This window comes from Maniola jurtina, chromosome 19, assembly GCF_905333055.1.
Source record: "Maniola jurtina chromosome 19, ilManJurt1.1, whole genome shotgun sequence".
In the NCBI taxonomy this organism is placed as follows: domain Eukaryota; kingdom Metazoa; phylum Arthropoda; class Insecta; order Lepidoptera; family Nymphalidae; genus Maniola; species Maniola jurtina.
In genome coordinates, this window is record NC_060047.1 from 12,293,181 (window position 1) to 12,314,565 (window position 21,385).

Below are 21,385 nucleotides of genomic sequence, written 5' to 3' on the forward strand. Positions count from 1 at the left end.
TTTAAATTTCAAGCGTGTACTAGAATTTAGTCTTTAAATTTAAATTCATGTTCCATCCTTTTTTAACAATATAAAAAGAAATAGATGCAGATACTATATTTTAGTTTAGAAAAAAACAACAGAATCGGCGCCATTATCTAGCTAACATTTTGTGTAGATAGTGTAAGAGGTCAATAAAAGAAAATGTTAATTAAATTATATTCCTATTTATTAATATTAAGTATTAACAATTTCTATACATTTAAAAGATAAATGCAAATAATTAATTAGTCAACAAACACTCACTACAAGCAGTCTTTTCTTAACGAAACAATGAATCCACAGAATCTTGTGAAGTGGCCTTTCTGATATCCCTAAAACTTTTGCAACACTGTTGAATATTTCTTATTGCTTTCACATAATCACGAACACTTTCGCATTTATAATATTGGTAGTGCTTCTACGCTGGATGTTCCGCGCCGACTATATGTATAGCATTCTTCATGGTACAATATTACTTAGATATTTTGTCACACTGTTATCTAGGTCATTATTGTCTTTGGTTTTCACATCAAGCGGCTAACGGTTTGGCCAACAATGCCTTGTGTTCGTCAACCTTGGTCCACTTCTCGCTCACCCGCCAGAGCCATTGCGCCAACTCGTAGTCTTGAGCCAACTCCGAAGGAGTGGTTTTTTTCATGTCTCTGAAAAAAAAAAGAAAAATTTATCTGATCTAATAAAAAGTGAGATAGTCGATTCTGAACTAAATTTAGAGTACCTTCGCTCGATAAATCAAAAACTATTACGCATAAAAATAAATGAAAATCTGTTTTCGAATGTACAGGTAAAGCCCTTTCATATGATATGATAACTATACCCCACTTGGTATAGTTATCTTACTTTGAAATTGAAACACATTTTAATTTTTTTTTTGTGATGTAACCACAAATTCACAATTTTTGGATTTTTTCCATTACTTTTGCTATAAGACCTACCTAACTGCCAAATTTCATGAATCTAGGTCAACTAGAAGTATCCCATAACCTATAGGGTATCTTGACAGTCACGACAGACGAACAGACAGACAACAAAGTGATCCTATAGGGGTTCCGTTTTTCCCTTTAAAGCACGGAACCCTAAAAATAGAAAGTATGCAAGATGAGTGCGCGAGCAAAGCGCGTATAAAACTAATTTAGGCATAGGACTTACACATAGTAATCCCCCTTGCTGTTCTGTAGCTCGGGCTGCAGCGCCGCGTGCAGTACGGTCTGCGCGCCGGTGCGGGCCTTCTTCATGACGGGCCAGAACAGCGGGTACACCACGAAGCGCGTCACGCTCTTCATCATGGCCATGTGGCGAGTCAGCTCCGTGTCCGTGAAGCCCGGGTCCACGGCCGTCACCGCCACGTCGCAATCTATTGCAATGACAAAAAGATTTTTTTTAAATTCATTTTAGACAAGCCTTGACCACAATCACACTTAATGGAAAGTGATGATGTGGCCTAAAATGGGACGCGTTTACCTAGATGATGCCTATTCAATTGTTTTAAAGATACCCGGATTGTAAATGGTAGGAAACACAGATCGCGGAAGAGTATTCCAAACCTTAGCCATGCGTATGAGGAATGAAGACGCAAAACGTTTCGTGTGTGTAGATGGAATGTCGACAACAAGGATGGAAACTTGCCCGACGTCTTGCGGTTCGGTGGTAGAATGGTAAAGGGGAGACAACATCGAAAAGTTCCTGTACACACTCTCCGAAATATATCCTATTAACGAAAAGAAGCCTCATTTCTTCTGAAATCTCAAGCTAAACTACTTAAGGGGCAAACGACGGGTCTGCCCGCGAAATTCAAATTTTACTCGGTTTTTCGCAATTTGTAAACTAATACGACAACGTAGGCTTATGGCACGTTAATTGCGGCAATGGCAGTATCATCCTCACAGGTTTAAAAAGTTAGTTCTATAACTCACAAACTAGATAATGAAATTAATGTCGTGAAACTAATTTCATAATGTGAATTCCGCTTAAGTATTCAAAACTTACCCAACATTCTTCTGCCGAGTTCCCTCGCAAACAAAACATTAGCGAGCTTGCTCTGGTTATACGCAGCTACGGGGTCGTACTTGTGGCTCATGTTCAAATCCTCCTTGTGAATTTTGCCTTTCTGGTGCGCGCTGCACGTCACTATTATAACTCGACTTGGGGTTGATTTCTAAACAAAAACAAATCTACCTATAAAATGAGTTGTGTCTGTTTTCAACCAAATCTATTCTTGAAAGGACAAATGTCAGCGTCCTTTAGTGACTAAAGACTCACTAGTTTTTTCAAATCTAGACAATGGCCGTGACTTTTTTTTTAAAGAATATGAGCCTTGCTAACCATGATTAACACTCCCCTTTCCCTTACAATTAAGCGTAAAGCTTGTGCCAGGAGTGGGTACGACAATAGTGTAACGGGTGGGGTTTTAACCGCCGACCTTTCGGAGTTCAGTCCGCTCCTCAACCGTTGAGCTATCGAGGCTTTATTCGTGTGGATTCTGATTTAAGCATCCCGTGGGAACTCTGATTTTCCGCTATAAAAAGTAGCCTATGTCACTCCAGGATCCGGCTTTTAACCAACAACGTCTCAAAATTTAGTTGAGAGTTGGAACATTTTCAGAAAATACACCCAATGACTTAACAATATAATTAAAAAAAAACTGATAACGTCTGAGACGAACTGTTTCCGATCAATAGAATAGAATAGATTTTTTTTTCAAATAAACTTTTACAAGTGCTTTTGAATCGTCAAAATAATCTACCACTGGTTCGGAATGCCGTTCCTACCGAGAAGAACCAGCAAGAAACTAATGATTTACATACACATAAAGATTATACAAAAATTCTCTCACCTTTAATGTATCTAATAGTAGCTCAGTAAGAAGAAAGTGTCCAAAGTGATTGGTGCCCAGCGTCGTCTCGAAGCCCTCCTTCGTGACGCCCTGTGGGGGCTCCATCACCCCCGCGTTGTTCACTAGAATGTTTACATAGGGCTCCTCTGATTTAAACCTGAGAAATGAGTAAATGTTGGAATGACTACCCACCACACTCTATTTCAGAGGAATAATTCGCTAATGGCATGAGATCCGGTATGTGGTTTTCTAAGAAAAATTATCAGTGAAGACTTCGGCGGGAAGGGGCAACGCACGCACTACAGACGGAAACATTTAAGTGCGAAAACCAGCCTAGAAAGAAGAAAAAGACACCTTGTAGTGTCTAACCTACTTAGGTAGACCTATTTTTTGATAAGATTTGTGTATTTTCCTGTAAAATAAATCTTAATGTAAAAAATGTGATTTTTGAATAAAGAAGTTTTATCAAAACAACGTGTGTTTACTTATTTTATTTTGTAGGTAGAATAGGTATAAGTACAAGTATTTGTATAACCTAGACTGAGACGGTCGTGGGGTAGGGTGCGGGTTGTGGAAGGGTGACAGCGACGTTGAATTCCTTGATTTTTATGTCAACTGTCACCCTCCCGCAACAGTTTTTGCTACCGTTCTGGTTACATCCTGTTTTATTTGCTACTAGGGGACGCCCGCGGCTCCGCCCGCGTGCATTACGATTTTTTAATCCCGTAGGAACTCTTTGATTTTCCGGGATAAAAAGATATGTCCTTCCCCAGGATTTATCCCAAGTCTGTACCAAATTTCATTAAAATCGGTTCAGTAGTTGGGCCGTGAAAACGTAGCCGACAGACAGACAGACACACTTTCGCATTTATAATATTAGTATGGATAGGGCTCACCTAGCAACGAATTCCCGTATGGACGTGGCGCTGGCGAGGTCGCAGGGGCGGCAGTACACGTACTTGTTGTTGGTGCCCAGCACTACGTCGCGGCGCGCCTCCTCGCACTTCGTCATGTCACGGCATGCCATGAAAACCTGGTACAGGTTCGTGTGTTTGTAGTAGGATGATAACATATAAGAAAATTCATACAATACAGTATATTGATTTCTTACATTGACAGAGCTATTATTAGTAGTATAAGCGTCACTCAGAAAAAGCAGGTACCTAGATATTATTTAAAAAATAATTTTAACGAATATTTGGAATGTCCTCCCAAAACCTACGCGAAGAGGTTATCCGAGAGTTTTAATCTAAAAAAAAGTAGTGGCAAAATAAATAATTTAATTAGAGCGTGATTGCTATCACAACGTGTAATTAATTATCCAGTTCACGGTCTTGATACCGAAAAAATAACCTTACAGTAGGTACACTCATAAGTTACTTTTTAAAACGCAAAATGTAACTTACCTACACTTTGCGTTTTAAACAGGCTATAAAATAAACTTTTATAACAAGTGTAAATTAAAAATTTATAACACCCCCGACGATCCAAAGTATTTGAGTTTTCCAAAACATCATTATTAATAAATAATTATGTATTTAGGCAACGTCCATCTTGACAGCTTGACATTTGTCTATTGACATAATATTATGAACCTAACGGTTATCTAACCTTCTTTTCTACAAGAAAACTAGAAAAAAGCTGATAACTCTTAAACGGCTGAACCAATTTTTTTAGATTATAGCTAAGAACACTCTCGATCAAGCCACCTTTCAAACAAAAAAAACTAAATTAAAATCGGTTCATTCGTTTAGGCGCTACGATGCCACAGACAGATACACAGATACACAGATACACAGACACACAGATACACACGTCAAACTTATAACACCCCTCTTTTTGGGTCGGGGGTTAAAAATACCTTGGCACCGCGCTTAGCAAACTCCCAGACCGCTTCCTTGCCAATCCCGCTGGTGGCGCCCGTCACTATGACAGTTTTGCCCTCGGCAGACACGTTCTTATCGAAGGCCACTCCGCCGTATACGTCCCTGAAAAGAAATAGGTACCTACATAATGCGTGTCATTACCATCATCAATCCATCGCCGGATTTAGCACGGTCTCCTCTTAGGCTGAGATCTAGGTATAGAGCGCACTTAAACTTTGGGACTGTTAAAACGAGACAGCGTTAGCTACGGCTGGCGTACGAATAAATAGGCTAAAACGAGCCACAATAGAAGAACTGTCTTGTGGACAATAAAGCCAGGGATAGCCCTATGAGAAGAGTCTCTTGATGGAGTGACCTTCTCCAAACCCGTAACTCACTCATATAATCTGATTATAGTCGACAAATGACTGATTGCAGATAGCCTAGAAATATCAAAAAAAAAAAAAGCTACGGCTGGCATAAATCTGTCTCGTTTTAACTGAAACTAAGTCTAAGCAAAGTCAAAGTGCGCTCTATACATTTCAACCTTAGAATGAGAAGGGTTTAGGTCTTAGTCTACTAAGATTGCTAAGTGCGGCTTGCTACGCACGGCCGAGAATGTTACGTGAAGTTTTCCGTCACGTAAACGAAGGACAAAGGAATGTGTAAAGGTAATGTAATGAGTACGTAATATATTAAGAAATGGCATACTTAAAAAGGCATAAGGCTCCCGCCCCCGCAGTGATGCCGGTGAGAATGGCGACCGGCAAGTTGGGCACCCACATTGTATCTGCAGATGGAATAAAGTCGTTTTATTGTACCTAATTATTTATTAATGGATACTTTAAGCGGAATTTACATTACGTTTGGCACAAACACAATCACTCTTGGCAAAGCGGTCGTGGTCATCACACCACGTCTTTGAGGGCAGATGGTATACGCCTCACGAGCATTTGCCACTTCTCCCTGTTGGCCGACAGCTTAATACACTCGTGCTAGGGACCACCCACAGCAGACTTAACTCGGTCGGTCCATCGCATGGGCGACCTTCCTCGCCCTCTGGTGTCCTCCACCTTGCCCTGCACGACAAGACGCTCGATGGAGTTACTCTCACGCTAGGAGACGTGTCCAAAGAACCAATTGCACGTGTAAACGCGTATGCATTACGAAATTAGACGTTTACACATACAATTGATAGTGAAATTAACGTGTCACTAATTTCGTAATTCCGTTTTACTGAAAATAGATCATTTTTGTGTCTTTCACTTACCCAGAGTGTTACAGAATTCGGCATTGGTACCTACTGATTCTGAGCGCCACTAAATTGTAGAGTATTCGCATCTTTTTCTTAACAATGTACTTAATAAGAAAAGGACAAATAAACCTCATTTAATTAAGAACTGTCAATTATTGTCAAACCTCGACTTCAGAGTTCAGATAGCCAGTCGTGAGCCTATTGTTTTGTAGTTGTGGTCATATCCATTATTTAGTCATTAAATTTAAAATTCATCTTCCGTCCTTTTTTAGTAATGCTTAAATGAAAAAGATGCAGAATGCAGATACTTTCAACTTAGTTGAGAGAAAAACATCAGAATTGACGCCATTGGCGTTAAAAATATTATTGCGTATAGTACGCGAAAGGTTGAGATGGCAATCGGGGTTTGAGGCAGGGGGGACGCCCCGCACGTCGTTCGCGCTCACCCCCAGTGGGTTAGCGCTAGGGTGCGGGCCGTCCCCATCCCGGTTGCCATCTCAACCTGTCCTGTTAGTCTAATTAGCACAAACCCGCACAAAAAGACGGAGCAGTGCTGTCAATGAAAAAAAAAATTGATTTGTCTGAGGAGTTTCTCCTGAAAGCTTGCTATGTACTGAGACTACGTACCTATATATACAGGACCTATTTTAAACAAAAAAAAAGTGTAGGTATGTAGTATCAGTAAATACATATTACATACCTACATTTTTTTTTTTTTAAATAGGTCCTGTGAACCGGACTATGTGTATTTTTTTAGTCACTTTTAATTGAAAGTAGAAACCTAAGGCTGAGGTAGGTATATGAAGTTTACGATAAAGAAAACAGCATAAAATAAGGTATAACTTATGTTTATTTCGTTCTTTATTATTCTTTATTTTATTTTATCTCGTGTAATGTACTATTCGTGTGGAGTTTACGTACAGTGCCCAACTAATTGTACTGAAAGCTATATTATAATTTGATAACATTTTTATTTAATACCTACTGCAGAAATATGTGAGAAAATATATTTTTCTAAATTTATTGCATAAAAAGTTGTGAAAAATAATGGATTTATAAATTAATAAACTCAAGATATATGGAATTGCAATATTAAACAACATAAGTAGTTAGGTAGGTTACTTTTATAATTTTGAGATAAAAATAAATATTTATTTTAGTAGGTAGATAATATTTTGTACGCTCTAATAAGACTATAGATACATTTAAGATATACTTATTTAATTAATTGATTTGCGGAGGTCTTTTGTTACTTACATTTGCACTTACATATATCCTCAATGATCGTGAATAAACACGTACAACTTAAAATTCAATATTTTTTCGCTTTCATTATTAAAAGAATAAAAAAGTTTATTTAAAGCTTTTAATAAATAAATAATAATAATGATTCAGGGCATAGCAGTGCAATTACCTATAACTTACTTACAAGTATACAATAATAAAATTATATTATTTAAATAGTGTCAAGAAAGCACAACCACTATCAAGTAGGAACCTTTAAAACTCGTTTATCTGAGCTTTAGGGTGCCTTTTCACTGAAGCGGAGAGGTGTAGAGACGCATTTAGCAGACCAATCCAATTATTGATAAATAACTAATTAGTTTTATTCGTCGCCTTTGCAATTCAATATTATATAAATGTACAAAAGAAGTAAATACGTTACATACGTAGGTATCTAAAGTAAATACTTAAAACTACGCCACTTGGGAGTCATTTTAATTAAAGAGCGCTACTCTTTTACTCTCGTCCGATAGAATTAATAATAGCCAGCATGAATTATATACGACTTGTAATATGTCTATGATATAATGTCATTGCCGTTATACGATTGGTCTTCTGAACATGTCTCCGCTTCACTCCGTTTCAGAGGACAGGTACCCTAAGAATGACAACATACAGCTTTACTACTTTATATAATAATCATATATATTCTCACATATTTCCGAGTATATATATTTATTTAATCTATTTTCAGTCGGGTGAAGGAAGATTTCTTAAACACTGACAATGACTGGATTGTTCTTTGTTCTATATTTTATAGTATTAATAATCTGTTCTGTTTGTTTTACAAAAAAATCTATGTTTATTATCTGTAAGGCTATAATATATATTATTTTATGCAGTTTCTAACAATTATAAGGTGACATCTATAGAGCGCACTCTGACTTTGTAGTTTGCTCAGACTTAATATACTGTTAAAACGAGACAACGTTATATCGCTGGCGTAAATCTATTTCGTTTTAACTGAAACTTAAGTCAAAGTAAGCAAAGTCAAATTATGCTTTGTAGATCTCAACCTAAATGTCTGTGAGGCTGCCTTTAAAAAGCGCGCTTTTCGTTGGTACGACGCGCGACGTGTCTTTGATTTGAAGGCAGCCTTAAACTTTGACTCCTATCTGTTTAGTTGGGTTGGATTTTTGTCTATAAGCAATTTCAGTACTATGCATTTCAATTCATAAGACCAAGGTACTCTGTAAATAGCATATCGAGCAAATTTTATACAAAGAAGCAAAAATTCACTTGATTCAAACGTTTTTATTAACTAAGGCAACTAAAAGATATTAAGAAAAAATAGGCAGACACTTAAGAAATTTCGAACTTAAGAACAACAACTTTTTCAGTATAGGGAGTTCTTCTTAATGAAACGCATAGTACGTACTTGTCGCAAAAGTTGAAAGGTAGATTATTATACTGCGCAAGTTTGGGCTGCACTAGAATAGAAAATTTGCAGCGGCCCCTGAACCTTAGATGATATCAAACCTGCCTTAAGAGGGCTCTCTCCGTCAATCGTTTCATACAATCGTAGTTCCAATTTCATTTGAATATTAAGCAACCAAAGTCCATGAAATTTTGCAGACATTTTCTAGAAACTAATATCTATGTCTGTGGTTTTCCAGATTTCTGTTAAAATATTCGGTTTCAAAGTTACGCGGTCTTTAAAATTTACATACAAATCTTTGAGCCCCTGTAATTTTAAAACTACATATTTTTAGAAAAATCTAAAACACCACAGACACAGATATTAGTTTCTTAAATATGTCTGCAAAATTTCATGGACTTTGGTTGCTTAATATTCAAATGAAATTGGAACTACGATTGTATGAAACGAGTGGAAACGAGTGACGGAGAGAGCCCTGTTAAGAGAAGTAACTCTAGCGCGCTCCTCAGCGATTTGGTCCTCATTTGGATACTAACCTATCAAATTCAAAGAAATTTTGTGGACACATTTTAGAAACGAACATCTGTGTCTGCAGTTACCAGATTTCTGTAAAGATGTTCTTAATGTTACACGAGCTCAAAGATTTACATACAAATCTTTGAGGTGGTGTAGCTTTGAAACTAACACTCATTTTTCAGAAAATCGGACAAACCAAAAACATAGATAATATTTGAATGTGTCTATGTACTTTCATCGCGTTTGGTTAGTATTCAAATGAAAATTAATTTGTATGAAAAGCGGTGGGGAGCGCGATATGCTTTACTTCTCTTAAAATCTATTTCAACTTTGTGACTATAATGATGAGTGTACCTAAGTGATATTTTATATGCTAATGTTAACAATGATATCCATGTAAAATTGTATGTCTGTTAATACACTCTTGCACAGTATAAAAATTAAACTAAAAACACATCCAACATTAAAGTAACATATAAAAAACAAATATTGTGGCTAATTATATTCCGCTTAACTTATCTCTAAACTAAAATGAAAAATCTGAATTTCTAGCTATTCCTTTCATATAATTGCTCCCTGTGAAAAAGAATAGCACTGGATTTAGAACTGTTAATTTAGTTATAAGATTGTGTACAATAATATAATTAGCCACATTATTAGTTTATTATTATAATAATACATAATATTATGAATAAATAAAAATATCACATGTGCATTTACAATAGTGCACTTTTTATTTATGGGATCGATAATGACTAGAATCCCTTATTCGATATTTTGTAAATATTTTAAGTTAACAAAATGTCATGTTTCAGTAATACTGGTCAAAGTTATTGCAATAGACATCTTTTTTATGTATTCAAATTGGAATTTTAACCATTATTGAAATAAAAGGCGACATATTGTCGCATATTACAATAATATGATATTTGACTAAAATGTTTTAATTAAGTGTATTTATTTTAGAAAGCTTCATATGTGAGGCAAGTTGTTTATTATTGCTTACAAGAAAGCATAAACCTTGCCCTCTATAAGGTAATTATGTAGAGTACCCGTCCGCATCAAGTTGCCTCCAAACTACGGAATATAACATAATATTATATAAATATCGTATAAATATAATAATATAAATATAATATATAAATATTACATCTAAGTGTGAACAGTGACATTTCAAAGTATGGTGAGCGATATTTGTATATTATATTATATTCCGTGCTTTGAAGGCAACTTCAAGAAAAATTACACATCGAACTTTAGGAAGGGCTAATCGATAAACGAGTAGAGGTAATGAATGACAGTCCGCGACAAAAAGTAGCAATGGACTTATTTAAAACAAATGCTTAAAACACATGTTTTAAACAAGAAATTTCGATGTGTTCGATGTGTGTGTGTCTGCCGGATACTTTATTTTAACCTACAATCTTTTGTAGATTGAAATTGAATGAAACTATAGAAGAAAAATATTAAGTATTAATAGGTAAATTAATGAATTCTAAATTCATAAATTTTGGTTTAGGTCACTTTAGTTCAACAGGTGATAAAATAATTTATTTTATTTTCAAAGCAATATACTTAGTCAAATACCAATATTTGTATTTTTGTACAATGTTCAGTTTGCTGAGCTTCAAAATTTTGATTATTTACATAAAGATTTTTTATATAATTGCTCCCTTAGGTTAAAATCTACAATATTCGTGTCTATCCTATAGCTATATCTAGGTGATGAAAGAAGATATAGTGATATTTTTCATTTCTTTTACACAGGGTGATCAATTTTTAAAGCATTTTAAAATTTTGATATATATAGGTAATTTTGATTTATCTTCGGTAGTTTTTAAGATGCCCTTACGGTAGAATTCTACAAAATTGGAGAGAGGGTCAAAATTATATCAAAGGATATTCTTAATTTTATAGTTTTACCAAAAGGAAGATATATTTTTCACATTAATAGTGAGCAAAAAAATATGTTGGTCACACAACTCTAAGCTTTTAAAACCATTAACTCAAATAACAAGAATCTTATAAGGAAGTTGGGGGTATGTAGTCTTTTGGGAAAGTACAGCGAATTAGTTTCACAAATTTTCAAGATGACATAATATCAACCTATTTTAGCTTTTTTTTAAACATCTTGATACGTTTCTATTAACCCTGTTGTTTATTTCGTGTGAAATATAATGTATAGAGTAATGACAAATATATAAAAGAACAGAAATTATTATTTTCTACAATAGGCATTATTTTAAAAATGGTGCTGATTTGTTTGTAAACAAATCTTGAACTAAAATAATAAATTGGATTAAAAGTAATACCATCCCTTTCACAATACTCTAGGCGGAAAAGGGTAACATGATTTTTTCCATGAATTTAGTCATGTTTAAGTTTTATGTAACATTTAAAGAGCACCATTTAGTGTTTAAAATGTGCATTACAAAAGGACATGTGAGTTTACAATGATATATTACAGATTATTATTATTAATAATCTAATAAAGCGTAGGGTATTATTGTTTTATAGATTTTGAGCTCTTTAGTAATAGTTATTAGTATGATTTTTCTGAGTTTTGGACACCTATATAATTCTTTAGCTATGAAGAAAAGGGACACAAGTCAAAATTATAGTCGATAGTTTTCATTGAGTGAAAGTTTTGATTCAATTAACTGATCACTTTTTTTCATGAAAATAATTGCGATAGTTATGATTTTAGTCCATTAATGTGCTGAACACTGTCCCTTAATAGAATTACACTAGCTTCAAGTATCTCACACTATTTTATAGCTCATGTGATATAAAGCTGAGTAATGCTTATTTGTGACTTAATTAAATATTTGCACAATTAAAATTAAGTCACGGATAAGGAATAATTTTATTAAGGTCACAGTGCTATAAATATATAATTTCAAGTATTACAAAAAACCGGCCAAGTGCGAGTCAGGCTCGCGCATTGAGGGTTCTGTACTCGGGTATTTTTTCCAACATTTTGCACGATAAATCAAAAACTATTATACTTAAAAATAAATAAAAATCAGCTTTAGAATGTACAGGTCAAGCCCTTTCATATGATACCCCACTAGGTATAGTTATCTTACTTTGAAAATTGAAACACATTTTAATTTTTTTTTAAATGATGTAACCACAAATTCGCGGTTTTCAGATTCATTACGGTATTTGTGCTATAAGACCTACCTACCTAACAAATTTCATGATTCTAGGTCAACAGGAAGTACCCTAAAGGTTTCTTGACAGACAGACAGACAGACAGACAACAAAGTGATCCTATAAGGATTCCGTTTTTCCTTTTGAGTTACGGAACCCTAAAAAAAAAAAATTGTGTAAAATTGACTTATGCCACTTTACCTCTCAAGTATTCATATTACGTATTATGAAACAAAATATGTATATGTATATGTTCAGATGGTGCAATAGCCCCCTAAAATTACTAGGTATTTAGTGTAAAACTTAGGCTCACTAATATAGTTATTAAATTATGATGTACTAGTATTATATGTTTCACATTAGCATTCTAAATGCCTGTGTAAAATTCGCTTAATTTAAACTAAGCGTAAAATATGTAGATATGGTTTCAACTTTGACTAGTTGTAACACAGAGTGGTGAAAGAGATGGTGGGAAAATTTGGGGAGTTATTTGATTTGATACAAACAAAAATATTTTTATCAAATGAAGCATCTTTTAATAAGGGAATGTTTTTTTTCTCTATAAGTGATGCTTGATTAAAAATTTTCAAAATACTCATATTTATTTCAGTTATGTATTATGTTACAGAATGCAATCTTCCTTATTTAGTTAAAATGGAGCTTTTTTAAAACATCTTGAGGTGTTAGATACTCAATAAAAATTAAGAGTGTTTTTCAAAATGAGTGCAACAACCCTACCATAGACCAGCAGATCTTTAAAACTGTAGACAACAATCTGTCGGCATTTATAAAATATCTCCTTAAAATTTCCCACCATCTCTCAAGCTAGAAGTCTAATAAGTAACTAAATTAAGATTAACTCGGTTTAGTATTGAGTGTAGTTGTGCTCTTTGACTTTGTAGACTCCAGCGATGGCAGCGGCCGTGCTATTCCCACTTTGACTATACCTCTCGGAGCTCCTTTTAATGCTTGAACTGCTTGATCTAACGTCGCATTTTTAATACTAGCTCCATTTACAGACATTACTCTATCGCCTGGTGAGATCTCCCCATTTTTTTCTGCTACCCCACCAGGTACTAAACTCCTGATGACTATAACTGTTCCATTCGGATCTATTGGATCTTGATAGTCCAAAATCGAAAATCCTAGGCCTTGATCACCTTTAAATAATTCAACGATATCTTCCTTACTCTGCCACATGGCTAATCCTGATACACACTCCAACGACCGTGACTTTTTAGACCCAGAATGATTTGTTAATGTAGCCGTACTGGATGTATTGATTGATGAATCTGACTGCGCTTTTACTATTGTCGTTAAATTATTCAAGCTTCCAGAAATTATTTTTCTAGCTTCGAATCCTTCACGATCTTGTGCTAAATTTACTACTGGTCGTGGACCACTTTCCGTGTTGCTTCGTGCGCAAACTAAACGGACACGATTTGGTAGTTGTTTCAGTATGTTAACGACTTCGGTATGTGTTAAGCCATGTAGTCTGTATTCATTTGCTTCTAATAACTCATCGCCAGCTGTGAGCAAGCCCTGTACACCTACAGGACCTTCAGGTAAAACAGATCTTATATAGTGATGGGGTCTCACTTCCTGACCGCCTTCTACATCTACTGTACCTTCTAGACTTATTCCTAACCCTGATAGTTTGTTGACTTCGGCAATAATTATTTCCTTGTCAGATCCAAACTCAGATTCCCATTTTTTCTTTATTTCTTCAGGTTCCACAGCAAATATTGCGTCAAATCGCTTGTCTAACTCTTCTTGGGTGGGTTCTTCTTCATTTTCACCCACTTCCAACACACCCGAGTCTATAGTTGTGTTGGATTCAGGTTCAGGCTCAATTTCAGTAATACTATTGTCAGCTTGGGAAGGCACTGGGAACCAAGTGAGGGTTGTGGTTGACGGAGAGGGTGAAGATGGTCGCTCTTCATTGAATATCGCAAGTTGAAGATGCTCAAACTTTGGTCCTCTCAAGTATCTTTCTAAAACAAAATGTACAGATATACCTGTGTTCCTTAATATCTCCACAGCCTGAGGATTGCTTTTGTCCGCTAAAGATATTCCATCAACCTCAATAATCCTATCGTTTAGTCTTATTTTACCACTCTGTTCTGCACTGCTGCCTTCTATTATACTCTTTACAAATATTCCTGACAACTCCTCTTTCTCACACACATATCCAGCCACCGTTATACCTAAACCATATACATTTTTATTCAAATCAACATGAATAATCTCTACTTCAGGTAAAGGCGGTAGTTCGACAGGTACAGTGATAGTTATGGTGGGAGATACAGCATTAATTATAGGGTGGTCGGGTATTTGTTGCGGGGTATCACTTATAATGCTAACGGCGGCCACTAAGTTCTGCATATCATTCTGACCGTTGATATAGTCGGTGAAGCACTGAGATAAGTTGTAGACTGCACCATAGCCTGTTTCTATGAGGTGTCGGTCGAGGAGTTCTGGATCGCCGAGGAGTTTAGTCGGTACGAGGGCCGTGCCGGGGAGCGGCGCTCGGAGAGCGGCGGCGGGGTCTGCAGGACGAGCGACGAGTAAGCGAACCGTGGGGCCCGCCTGCCGCAACACAGCGGCAACTTGCTCGGACGTGAACCCGCGTAGGTTCACAGACCCGACCTGTAGCACGTGATCACCGCTTTGCAGCCGACCGTCCTTCTCCGCGATCCCTCCGGGCAGCACGTACTTGATCACGACGCCCGTGCTCCTGCCGCCGACCAGGTTGAACCCTAACCCGTTCCCGTCGTTCGTAAGCTCGACCACTTCCACCTGCGCCCACTCCGTACTCAGCACCATCGTCTTCCTAACCATCGGAGCCTTTAAAAGTCACGGTTACGTGATACAAACGAGGTTATAATCGTGACCACCAGAAACGTCCATTGTGAATTTATATTGATATAACGGATTTTATTGTTTCAACGGCTATAAAAAGCAAACGCGCGCGGCCGTTAACGCAAAATAAATCATGTAAATTCGGTATAAAAATGACATTTACATACTTGCTGAATCGGAGACAGCGAGAATGTGGCCAGCTCCTTGCAGGTGTTCCCAGTGAATAATTTTGTTTTAAATGTCAAACCAATGGTAAATAAATTGTTCGAATAAATAGAAATTTTTCAAATTTGAAATAAAGTTCTCCTGATTTATTTCTTATATTTTAATTTATGTTAATAAATGAATTGATGTTTTTTAATAGAAAATGACTTTTCTTCATAATCCTACTCTATGTTTTCTTCTCCCACTTTACCATTGAGCTGTGAACGCGAAATGTGACCGCCAGATGTCACTGTTTGTAAATATAGTTACGTGATAGCTCTACTTACCAATAGATGTCGTTGTTAATCATAGCATGATTATTGACAAGATAAAACTCCATATTTTTCATATTATAGCTACTTAGCTTTTTCATCTTTTATTAAATGCTGTAAAAATAACTCAAATCTAGTATTTTTCAATTAAATTTTATACTTCATAAAATTCCTTTGATTAATTTTCTTTTTGCCACTAGATGGCGGGAGTAGTTAAAAATTTGACTATAAAGCTAAGTTCAGACTGCAGATTATATCGCGAGATTTGAGTAAGCATGAGAGCTGGCTGCACTGTCGAATTATTTATTCATCTGAAATAGTATCAGACTTTGGCTTGAACCGCTGAAAATAAATTACTTTACTAGGTCCAAGGTTCGATTCTCAGTTAGATGCTAATGAATAGATTCTATAGTTCAAACAGTTAGGGTCAGACCTATCAATAGGCTGGTAAGCGCGTTCCATCCCCATCTTATTAAGTAGATATCTATATACATATGGGGCATACCCCGATTGCCACCTCGACCTGTCGTGAACTATTATACCTATACCTATGCCATTTCACTGAGACGGCTCGTCAGGTAGAGCGCGGATTGCGAGAGGGTGAAAGTTGACATAAAAATCAAGGAATTCAACGTCGCTATCATTGATATCGGAAGAACCACCCTCGCCTTCCACGACCCTACCCCACGAGCAGTATCAGTCAAGGTACCTAGGTACCTAGTACTGATTTAGAAATACTTGTACCTAGATACCTATCCTACTTATAAAATAAAATAAACACAAATTGTTTTGATAAAACTTCTTTATTTAAGTAAGAATCACATTTTTTTACATTAAGATTTTTATTTTGCAGAAAAATATACAAATCTTATCAAAAAATAGGTCTACCTAAGTATGCTAGACAATACAAGGGTGTAACCAGAACGCTAGCAAAAACTTTGGGTTATTACTATACCTACTACCTAAACACAATCCACTGCCAATAACCATTTGCCTTCTTTTGTAATTTGATAATTTAGTATTTTCCAAACCCGCAATGTACCTATAGCATGAGAAACTCAGGTCAATGCCCTATCTACGACGTGGCCTTGACCCCCAGTGGTCTATTTACGAAACGTTCGTTGCTCTAGCGTTAGTCAGATGTTTTGCAATATATTGTGAACTATTTAAAAAGACAGGATATTTTTTAAATTTTTTTCGCGTTTTTTGTGGTAGTCCCAGGTGCTTATATCAGTAATCATCAGTACTAGGTATACCTAACCTGCCTTCATTTTTGCAAGCGTTCTGGTTACACCTTACAGTCTGTACCTGTATATTGGCCGTAGCCAGGGGGGGGGGGGGTGTTCCAACCCTCCCCGAAATTCCAGACGAAGAGAAATTGATTTTAAAATGCACCGTACTCTGGTATTTTTTCGACATTTTGCACTTTATCTTTAGCTTACTTTGAAAATACTAATAATTTGTTCATGAACACATTTTAATTTTTTTTTGTTATGTAACCATAAATTCACAGTTTTCGAATTTTTTCTTTATTTGTGCTATAAGACCTACCACCTGCCAAAGACAGACAGACAACAAAGTGATCCTATAAGGGTTCTTTTTTTCCTTTTGAGATACGGAACCCTAAAAATGAGCAGTTTACTACTTACCCCATGTTTGGGGCTAGTTGTAGCAGGCTCGGGGCAAGTAGTAGGTAACAATAAAATATATTATGGTAGTACTTATATTTGCTAGCATAATCAATTAACCATAATCCATTTGTTAATTATTTTACAGCACATAGGCATTATACCATATTTATAATAGGTACCATATACACGGACGGTCCCCCATTCCCATCCCCACGGGTCTCCTTTTTTTTTTATTCAGATAGATTTAGCCCTTGACTGCAATCTCACCTGGTGGTAAGTGATGATACAGTCTAAGATGGAATCGGGCTAACCTGGAAGGGGTATGGCAGTTTTCATTAAACCCTTAGGTACTTAGGTACCTGCTCTTTTGATCTCTACACGGCATCGTACCGGAACGCGAAATCGCTTGGTGGCACGGCTTTGCCGGTAGGGTGGTAACTAACCACGGCCGAAGCCTCCGCCAGACCAGACTAGAAATAGAAATTATAAAATTCCAAACCCGTGCCGCGATCGACCCCGGGACCTCCCACTAATCATTCACACAACTAAAGATCACAGTGCTTACAACTGTGCCAGGGAGGCTGCCAAAAATGAGAAAATGAGAAGGGTGCCATGGTTAGAGCAAGCGATATCTATCTATTAACGCATATAGGCACCTAGCTACAAAAACTTAGAGATGTGTGATGAATAGAGAAGCGGACCACCTCGAATAGAAAGTTGACGTTTAGCCTATCAAACGAGAGTGAGTGAACTCTGGTTTGACACTCGCTCTCGTTCACACAGTTATTTATGTGTAAAATGTATTATGTCATGTACCCATACTAAGATAAATAAAATATTTATTTTTAGAGGCGCGGGGCTTTGTGCGCGACATTGGCCGTCGTCTGCGGGAAAGAGGCTGCGATCCGCGCTCTGGGGCCTACCTTGTCCAAAGGTTGTCCATCGCCATTCAGCGGGGTAATGCTGCCAGCTTGATGGGCACTTTTGGTCCAGGGGCAACCAGGGGTGGTCTTTTTGACGACGATAACTAATAGTAATTTTAATTTAAAATTATTAATTGATATCAATTAGATGTAATTACATATTATGACATTATTTTTAAATTCTGACATGTTTAAAACAAGTGATTAAATAAAAAATGCGAGTAAAGGAATAAAATTAAATATTTCTACTTACCTACAAGTTTTATTTGATTCATTATTAAGTAGCGTAAGAAAGGTGGATGGAATCGTATAAAAGGGGTGGATAATACGTTGACGGATGACAGAAAGGAGTGGAAGAAGAAGACGATGTTATGCCAACCCCACGTAGCGTGGAATAAGGTAGGGAAGGAGAAGATTAGCCTATGAAAACTCCTACAAATTGATTTCGAAATGTTTGGAAGGGACTTTCAGCAATGAGAGGATACGATGCAGAGATAGGTATATAGAGAGAGAATGATAACTTTTTCAATATGGTACTGGAAACTGGAAATAGGGCTTAGGTAGCGGTGGAATAGACACTCGCCGTTGCATCTCATTTCGTAGGTAGGTAGGTTATCTACCTGTGTTTTAAACAATTATGTAGGTAGGTACCTAGTTAAAATTAAACATCGTAAGGACTAAGGAAACATGCTTGCCTCGGAGTTCTCCATAATGTTCGCAAAGGTGTGGGAAGTCTGCCAATCCGTACCCACTTGGCCAGCGTCGTAGGTTATGTGTAAACCCCTTCTCATTCTAAGAGGAGACCCATGCTCAGTAGTGAGCCGGTGAAGGGTTGGTGATGATAGTCTACCGCGCTGCAGTCACCTCTTCCGGCCTCTAAGATTGATGGTTTTCTTTTTGAAATACAAATAGCGAGCAAACGAGCTGACGAATCACCTGATGTTAAGCGATTACCGCCGCCCATGAACATTTGCACATTACTCACAACTTTGAAGGGAAGCTGGAAGAAATCTCTGTTTAGAGATACCTAAGCATTTCCAATATACTTAACATAATCCATACTAATATTATAAATACGAAAGTGTGTCTGTCTGTCTGTCTGCTACCTTTTCAGGGCCCAACAGTTTAACTGAAGACGAAATTTGGTACAGGGTTAGCTTATCTCCCGGGGACGGACATAGGCTACTTTTTATCCCGGAAAATCAAAGAGTTCCCACGGGATTCCCATGAACCCATCCGCTTAACCAATTTGTATGAAAGGTACCGACTACCGAGGTAGCTTACGTCCCTGTAATTAACATAGGCAATTTTTATCCCGAAAAATCATACTGTTGCCACGGGATCTTTAAAAAACTAAATCCACGCGGACGAAGTCATGAGCATCCTTTAGTTTATTATAACTTTGTAACCACAATTTTGGTACATGAAAATAAAAATAAATAAGTTTGCAGTTATAGGTACCAGAGGAACCGCCAATGCGTTGCCGGAATTCGTTGGTCCGCCCCTTGAATAACCCCATGCCGTAATCGAATGGGAACACCGCAGAAGGGAGTTGATTCCACAGTTTGCATGTTACCGTTATTTTATTTAAGTATTTCTTTTACCTTAGATACAGCTGGCTTCTGAATAAACTATGACCAACTCCTCCGACTTAGATAGGTACTTCTACATACCTTAGTTAGACAGCCTAACACAGAAGGTAAATACCTAAATAAATGCACAGGCTTCCACAGAAAGATAAATAAAAAATAAAAAAACTTTAGGAACTAAGTAAGTACGTAGCTAGGTAGGTAGGTATTAGATTAAACTTAATGCCTCCGCCACACTAGGTAGGTACTTATATATTCTCCGCCACACTATGTATGTTGCCCTGTCTGCCAACACACTTGCTCTACTCGTGCAACTAATCTCTATGCTCCGCACTAGGTTGTTTGTTGGTTGGTTTGTTAATAATGGATGTTGAAAGCTTATGAGTTACCTACCTGTAGGTAGGCCCCTACCTATCTATTTATCTGCCTGAAATAGAAAGAATTAGACCACAAGAAACATTTTCCAAAAAAGCCGAGTGTCACAAATTGCCCCCTTTACAACAAGCATGGGGCAAATAGTGACTGTAAAGCTGAAATGTTGGGGCGAACTGTACTTTTTCAGAGGTAAGTTAATTTTAATTATTTAAAAAAAAATTTAGTAAGGTAGGTGGTGTAGATAACACTAACTACCTACCTAATGTACTTATGTACCTACCTACCTGAAGTTTTGGATTCATATTCATACATTAATTGAATAAAAACATCTAAAACTGTAATAAATAATACTCTCTACTCGTACCTAGTAATTTTAGTAAGTACAGGTAGGTTTTCATAAAACTTAGTAGGTAGGTTAGATACCTAACGCAGGAAGGTATACCTATATTTACAATTTTGCGTTCAAATAAATATCCACCTAGCTGTTTTTTTGAACGCAAAAATAAGCTAAGTAAGTACCTAGGTAGATAATTAGATAATATAAGGTCGAATGAAATGAAAGCGAATAAAGATTTAGAAAAAAGAAGATTTAAGTTAGAATGAAGTAAAGGCAAACAAACTCTTGTAGGTCTGTCTTAGATAAGTCAGTTAATTAGTTATCTAGAATGAGTGGAGCAAACTAAAGGTACCTACTCTACTGTGGAGTAAGTGGTAGGTACCTACTGTTCAAATTGTACAAATTTTAGCCACCTACCTTGTACCTTCTTAATAGGTACCTAATCAAAAAAAGCTTCATAGAGTCTCTATTTCAGTTAACAACAAACACAACGGTAAAACACTAAGTAAGTAGTTAGGTAAATATAGGTACGAGTAGGTTGCTAGTAGATAGATACAAATATATCATTTGTCTAAATATACCATCTCCTAATAAAAACAAAGCACCAATCGTACAATGACAACAATAGAAATTTCATTCGCTATTCCAATTAGCTCTTAATTGCTCGAACTGCCAACCGTCAAAAGTTCAATCAATGTCCACGCAACATTAGCAGCCGCGAGCTGGCAATTAGCAGCTACGTTCGCGACACGGCCCCCTCCTCGCGGCGCGGCCGACTGCCGCGGCGGAGCCCGCGGACTGGGGGCTCCGCCAGCCACCCGGGCGCCGGCCGCCAGCCAATGGCGGCGCCGGGGGCCCGCCATAGG

At 36.9% G+C, this 21,385-nt stretch overlaps 2 protein-coding genes across 5 annotated transcripts; both read right to left on the reverse strand.

The window, feature by feature from the left end:
* Nucleotides 1-190: 190 nt before the first annotated feature.
* Nucleotides 191-21,292, reverse strand: LOC123874959 (retinol dehydrogenase 13-like). 4 transcript variants are annotated; one of them, XM_045920555.1, is made up of 9 exons: nucleotides 15,356-15,540; nucleotides 5,449-5,527; nucleotides 4,734-4,860; nucleotides 3,769-3,905; nucleotides 2,873-3,029; nucleotides 2,026-2,194; nucleotides 1,189-1,393; nucleotides 528-683; nucleotides 191-486 (listed from the first exon to the last, which is right to left on the reverse strand). In XM_045920555.1, the coding sequence occupies exons 2-8, from the start codon at nucleotides 5,520-5,522 to the stop codon at nucleotides 551-553; spliced, it is 1,002 nt and encodes a 333-aa protein (XP_045776511.1). In that variant the 5' UTR covers nucleotides 5,523-5,527; nucleotides 15,356-15,540; the 3' UTR covers nucleotides 191-486; nucleotides 528-550. The 4 variants fall into 4 exon arrangements, with proteins under 4 accessions (XP_045776511.1, XP_045776512.1, XP_045776510.1 ...); XM_045920556.1 differs by lacking the exon at nucleotides 15,356-15,540 and adding an exon at nucleotides 21,101-21,292 and having other exon boundaries at nucleotides 191-683; XM_045920554.1 differs by having other exon boundaries at nucleotides 191-683.
* On the reverse strand, nucleotides 12,418-15,401 carry LOC123874942 (patj homolog). The gene has a single exon (XM_045920523.1). The coding sequence runs from the start codon at nucleotides 15,165-15,167 to the stop codon at nucleotides 13,182-13,184; it is 1,986 nt and encodes a 661-aa protein (XP_045776479.1). The 5' UTR covers nucleotides 15,168-15,401; the 3' UTR covers nucleotides 12,418-13,181.
* Nucleotides 21,293-21,385: the final 93 nt, after the last annotated feature.